Source organism: Strongylocentrotus purpuratus, unplaced genomic scaffold (genome assembly GCF_000002235.5).
Source record: "Strongylocentrotus purpuratus isolate Spur 01 unplaced genomic scaffold, Spur_5.0 spur5_scaffold_20, whole genome shotgun sequence".
In the NCBI taxonomy this organism is placed as follows: domain Eukaryota; kingdom Metazoa; phylum Echinodermata; class Echinoidea; order Camarodonta; family Strongylocentrotidae; genus Strongylocentrotus; species Strongylocentrotus purpuratus.
The window spans coordinates 45,412,774-45,419,157 of record NW_022145606.1 but is presented as its reverse complement, the minus strand read 5'-3'; the positions used below and the strand labels follow the sequence as shown (position 1 = coordinate 45,419,157).

Below are 6,384 nucleotides of genomic sequence, written 5' to 3'. Positions count from 1 at the left end.
TCAGGCGCGTACGCAGGATTTTTTCAAGGGGGGGTTTCAACATTTATAAATAAGGTCAAAATTTTTCGCAACGACTCAGCCGACCGCTGAATAAGCGGGGGGGGGGGGGGGGGGGGGGGGTCTCGAAATTTGAAAATTTGACATTTTGCTCTGTTGGGGGGGGGGGGGTAAGGTCAGGTTATTTAGGTCAGCCATGGGAATTTTTTTTTTTTTTTTTTTTTTTTAATAAAAAAAAAATCCAAAAGGGGGGGGGGGGGGGGGTTTACTTACAAAAAAAAATACCAAAGGGGGGGGGGGGGGGGTTTAACCCCCAAACACCCCCCCCCCCTTTGTGTACGCGCCTGCTTCATATACCATTGAACAGAAATCATGAAAAACTGATAATTTCCATTATAATTATATCTACATATCTGAAAAACAGACAAACTGCTACAAGAGAAAACCAAACGTAATACTGCTACAAGAGAAAAAAAAGAGATAATCAAAGCGTAAAATGTCTACAAGCAAAAACCAAGCGTAACATTGCCAGAATAGAAAACCAAACTTAAAACTGCTACAAGAAAAAAACCAGCGTAAAACTGCTACAAAAGAAAACCCAGCGTAAAACTGCTACAAGAGAACACCAAACGTAAAATGCTACAAGAGAAAAAACAAGAGTTTAAGGGTTACAAGAGATGATCAAAGCGTAAAATGTCTACAAGCAAAAACCAAGCGTTAAATTGCCAAAAGAGAAAAAAAAAAAGTATAACGGCTACAAGAGAAAACCAAGTGTAAGACTGCTACAAGGGAAGCCTTCCTATTTGATGAACATTGAGCACCATTTTCCTTCATTGATTCTGTATTTCATTTACATTTCTTTTTGTGTTTACTTAATGTTGATGACTCACCATATGCCTTACCACATTGATCACATATAAATGGCTTCTCACCCGTATGCATGCGCATATGTTTCTTGAGATCACTAGCTTGATAACATGCCTTACCACATTGATCACATACATGTACATAGGGCCTCTCACCTGTATGGATACGTTTATGTTTCTTGAGATCACCAGCTTGAGTAAATGCCTTACCACATTGATCACATATAAATGGCTTCTCACCTGTATGGATACGTTTATGTGTTATGAGATTACTTTTATAACCAAAAACCTTACTGCATTGATCACATGCATAAGGTTTCTCACCTGTATGAATTCGTTTATGTTTTGTGAGATTATTCGTTTGATCAAATGCCTTGCCACATTGATCACATATAAATGGCTTCTCACCTGTATGGATACGTTTATGTGTTGTCAGAACATGAACTTGACTAAATGCCTTACCACACTGATCACATGCATAGGGCTTCTCACCTGTATGGATGCGTACATGTCTTGTGAGACCATGTTCTTGATTAAATGCCTTACCACATTGATCACATACAAAGGGCTTCTCACCTGTATGGTTGCGTACATGTCTTGTAAGATTACCTGCATTGTTAAATGCCTTACCACATTGATCACATGCATAGGGCTTCTCACCTGTATGGATGCGTACATGTCTTGTGAGATCACTAGCTTGATTAAATGCCTTACCACATTGATCACATACATAGGGGTTCTCACCTGTATGGATGCATTTACCTGTTCTGAGATCACCAGCTTCAAGTTGATTTAATGCCTTAATACCACATTGATCGCGCTTATAGGGTTTCTCACCAGTATGGATACGTTTATGTTTTGTGAGATCACCAGCTTGATCAAATGCCTTGCCACAGTGATTACATACATATTTTTTTTTAGTACTTCTGATTTCTCCTTTGATGAACTGTAGAATGTCTTTCTTTGGTGCACCTGCTGGCGGGACAATACCATAGTGTCCATGTTTGTACTTGAGATGCTTCGCTAAAACAAGAGGAATGGCATAGAGTGATCCACAGTACTCACATCTATAGACTCCAGAATCTATTGAGAATGACAAACAGGTTCACAATGTTATAATCATTTTAATGAAGTCATCTCCATCAGACTAATTCAAAGTTATGCAGACAATATTCATTACATGTGTTCGGATGGAATATACAGTAATTTGTTTTGAATGAGGTTGAAAATAACAACAAGAACTCTTTTATTTAGAATATTTTACATCACATTGACTGTGCATAAATATTGTCAACTTCTCACAATATCATTAAATATTATGTTTACTGATTTCATGAAACGTCACAAAAGGCAAAATATTATTCAAATTTAACAAAAACAAAAAGGGATTGTTATTTGATTGATGTTACATGCAGGGGCGTCGCTAGAGGGGGTGCCGGGGGTTGGAACACCCCCCCCCCCCCCTCCCATCAGGCATTTGTTGGTAAAATTGTGCTGCCGTCTGGTAAAATGAGAAAAGGGGAGGGAAAAAAATGAGAGAGAAAGAACAAGAAAAGAAAAGAAAAAAAAGAAAGGGAAAGAAAGGAAAAGATAGGAAAGAAAGAAAAAGATAGGAAAAGAAAGGAAAAAGAGAAGAGGAAAAAGAAAGAGAAAAAAGAGGCAAAAAAAAAAGGAAAAGAAAGAGAAGAATTAAAAGAAAGAAAGAAAAGAAAGAAACAAAAGAAAAGGAGAAAAGGAAAAAAAAGGAAAGAAAGAGAAAATGAGATGAAAAGAGAAATGAGACAAAAAGAAATGGGGGGATGAAAGAGAGGAAAGAGGGGGGGGGGGGTAAGAGAGAGAGAGAGGGGGGGGGGGGTTAAGAGAGAGAGGGGTTGTTGGGTGGAGTAATCTCGTCAAGGGAGCAAGAAAGATACGCATAGATATGTTGCTGTGTCGGGTCAGCTGTGTCACTATTCTCGCTCGATCCTCATGTACTATATCCAATGAATGCAGAAGTTTAAACTTAGCAAGATGTATAATGTCGGTAGGCCTGTGATGGCCTCTACAGGCCCCCCCCCCCCCCCCCCCCCCCACTGAAAAATTTCTAGCGACGCCCCTGGTTACATGGTTCATTAGAATACAAATTTATTACAAAGCTGTATGCTAACCATCAGGAACATGTTCTTTGTTGTAGGACTTGCGGCTCACTGCTCTCTTCGGGTATCTAGACTGTCTAGTGGCTGGTTGGGGTTTCTCCTTTCTCCTGTCTGAAATAAAAATATGCACAAATTGATTTAGTTTATTCCCAACTTGTCCTTATCAAAATGACTGAGATTTTCATCTTATAGTTTAATTGTTGCTGTTAACAGCCAACCCTGGCATGAATCCGTCTGTCCTATAACTTCACATATTAATTTGTCTTAAATAAGATTACAGTCGCTAACTTAACACATGCACGTGCACGCACCGACCGTCGGGACAGTATTGTGCTTCAGTTTGCTGTGAATCCCAAGAGAAAGTGCATATTATAAGTCTTTGTTTTTCGGAAAATACTCTGAAAAAGATAAGAAAATTGACACGAAACAGGTAAAAACATATCAACTTTTAAATCATGATCTTGATGAATATTAATTTCATTTTGGGTATGTTGGAGTAGGGTATCTCCATGCCGGAGTTTCGGGTCTAATTTTGGATAGACTTCTGAAGTGAACTTAAGGAGGCGAGTTGGCTCAGTCGGTTAAGCGTCCGTCTGTCGAACCAAAGATCCCGGGTTCGACTCCCACCCAGGTGGATGACTGAAGCCTGCGTTATGTGTTAACGTGCCCCTTCCCTTGTTCATAGATGCAGGTTATGTCAAGTGGAAAACACTCCGTCCCTCCCTCGGATAGGACGTTAAATGGAGGCCCTGTGTAGAAGATTCACTACCTTTGCACATTAAGAACCCCTGCACTATTCGTATAAGAGTAGGGGGAAACCTGGTGTAGTGGTCCACCTGCACATACCCCCAGTATAGTACGATAATACTCTGTAAAGAGGTCTGTACTCAAAAAGGAGTATCTTTTGAAACATCGGTGAGCCTTGAAATTTGAAATGTGCTCTTCTGAGTAGGTCTAGTTGATTTTTTTAAATTATCCAACCATAATGGTGAAAGACAATCCAAAAGGGAAAATCGAAAAATCATTCAGCGCTAGAGGTCAATACGCATTAGCATAATAATAGCATCGACAGTGCGTTAATCTTCATTTCATGAAGCCTGCACTTTTCAGGAAGAAGAAGTCCCTATGCTTTACTGGAGTGGTTTAATATATAAGCAATTATCAATAGTAATAGTAATACATGTACAACAACCAGTACAAGCCAACTCACACATCTTCTAACCTTAACATAAAACAGGAGATTTGCTCCAGACCAAAGATAAAGTTGGAGATTCATTCTACACTAGCTAGTACTAGACTAACAATCGTAAGATAAGCTTTGAAAAACCTTGAAACAGTTCAATTTCATGGTCATGCATTGCATGACGTTCATAACTAGACAGGCCTGAGAGCTCGAGAGTGTGTGGCTTTGCACTGGGAAAAAGTCTAAAAAGCCAGATTTTGACATTTATATTCTGCGCGAAATCGGATCAAATAACAGGCGCTCATCATTTTGTCAGCGGCAAGTCTTGAATCGTTTGCACACAGTGACAGTCACACATCCTGGCTGTGTATTATAAAGCTGTGCTATTGTCGATTCTCAACTTCCCGATCAGCCGCATCGGCATTATTGTGTGCATTTCTGTGTTGTGAGTGTTTTGACTATTCATGTATTCAAATACTGACACGGTATACGTAGTGCAGTGCTAAAGGTCAATACGCCATTAAAAAAAATAATATAATTAATTCTTAGGTAGTCACAAATATCTATTCATCATGTTTTATACGGCTCAGAGGGGACCCTACAGTCCTAATAAATAGCGATACTGGTGAATGAGATAAGATAAGATAAGATAAGATAAGATTTTATTCGTCTTTCTTTCAAATGACATACAGAGCATAACATTGGATCATAACACATTTACAGTGCAAAATAACAAATTATTGCAATGATAAAAACAAAGTTAACTAAAAGAAAGACGAGGAGACCCTGGTAAAAGCAGAGCTTGTAATTATTAGGGTCCCCTCTGAGCCGTATAAAACATGATGAATAGATATTTGTGACTACCTAAGAATTAATTATATTATTAAAAAAAAAATATTTTTAGTTTTCTTTACTGACAACTAAATTTTCTTATACAAGTGATCTGAAAATATGGCAAATATATTTAGTATGCTGCTCGTATGTGTGCCATGTGAACGCACGCCATAAAACTCCTACAGGAACAACAACAGTGACATTGCATTGGGCGAGAGGTAGCTGCATGCTGTGTATAAAGCCAAGAGATCTCGAAGTTTTCATCGGGCCGCGGCTGGGTACGTACGCAGAGCTGAGCCTCTGCTAAAATGTTCGAGAGAAGCCAGAAAAAACACAAATTATGCACGAAAATTTCAGGTATGTTCAAATTATTATCGTTAACAACCACACATCATATTTTACATCATTGAAAGCCGAAAACTCCCATTTTATAGTCAGTCTAAGCACTCCAGCAAAGCATTTGGAGAGTCAATGCTAATGGCGTATTGACCTTTAGTACTGCACTATACGTTACTAGAAGATTTACAACTTCGTATCTCTGCTTTTGAATGAAGCTCCGACGCCAATCCCTTACACGCCAATCCCTTACACGCCAAATTTGAGCCCAACTGAACTTGAGATCATCACACAACAATCTGATATGAGCTTGTTTATGATATCTTGTCTAATAAACTTCTTCATAAGATTTACGATGATTATATTACTTTGAATTGTTCCATTCGTAATTACAATACTACAATAATTGCTCAAATATATCCACCTCTGCAACCACCTACTATCAACTTAACTCAGAATTGAATTTTTTGTTTACAAAGGACCAGTGATTATTTGGAATAGGCCTAGCTAGATCTATATAACCTCCCAACTATAATCTCAAGAATAAGTAAGTCAGATCAAACCGTTTAGCTAAGCAACTTATAAATGATGAATATTTTGTTGATGTCAAATTCTTTTCTTTTCTTCCTTATCAACGTTTTAATATTGTTTATTTTGATGTTTTTCTTTTATTATTTTTTGATATTGTTTTCTTTAATTTTGTAAAGGGGGGGGGGGGGGGGTGGGGCACAACATAATTTCCTTACAGAGATGCTGTCAATTAAACACTTCCACTAAAGGGTCATCACCTCAAAGAGGATGGGGGCTGGGGGGGGGGGGGGTGAGGAGTTCGGAGGCACATGTGCTATATTGCTGAATCGCGCCAACACAAAATCCTCCTTTGAAAACACTATGGGCATGCGGAATCGGATTTCGGAATTAGAAATTGAATTCCTGTTACTCATCATTTGTATGTGATTCAGTTCAGGTTTCATAATTATATTCTTTTTGGTTAACAAATACAAACAATTTTTAGTCCTTATTGCTTTTTTTT

The 6,384-nt window shown here is 38.4% G+C and overlaps 1 protein-coding gene across 1 annotated transcript in view; it reads right to left on the bottom strand.

The window, feature by feature from the left end:
- Positions 1 to 834: 834 nt before the first annotated feature.
- The window catches only part of LOC115927749 (zinc finger protein 93-like), a 6,116-nt gene continuing 566 nt past the window's right edge, over positions 835 to 6,384 (bottom strand). The window contains exons 2-4 of the mRNA XM_030993997.1: positions 5,530 to 5,628; positions 3,011 to 3,109; positions 835 to 1,946 (exon numbers count right to left, since the gene is read on the bottom strand). Of these exons, the coding sequence (XP_030849857.1) occupies positions 844 to 1,946; positions 3,011 to 3,109; positions 5,530 to 5,628 (1,301 nt within the window). The 3' untranslated portion in view covers positions 835 to 843. The remainder of the gene's footprint in view (positions 1,947 to 3,010; positions 3,110 to 5,529; positions 5,629 to 6,384) is intronic.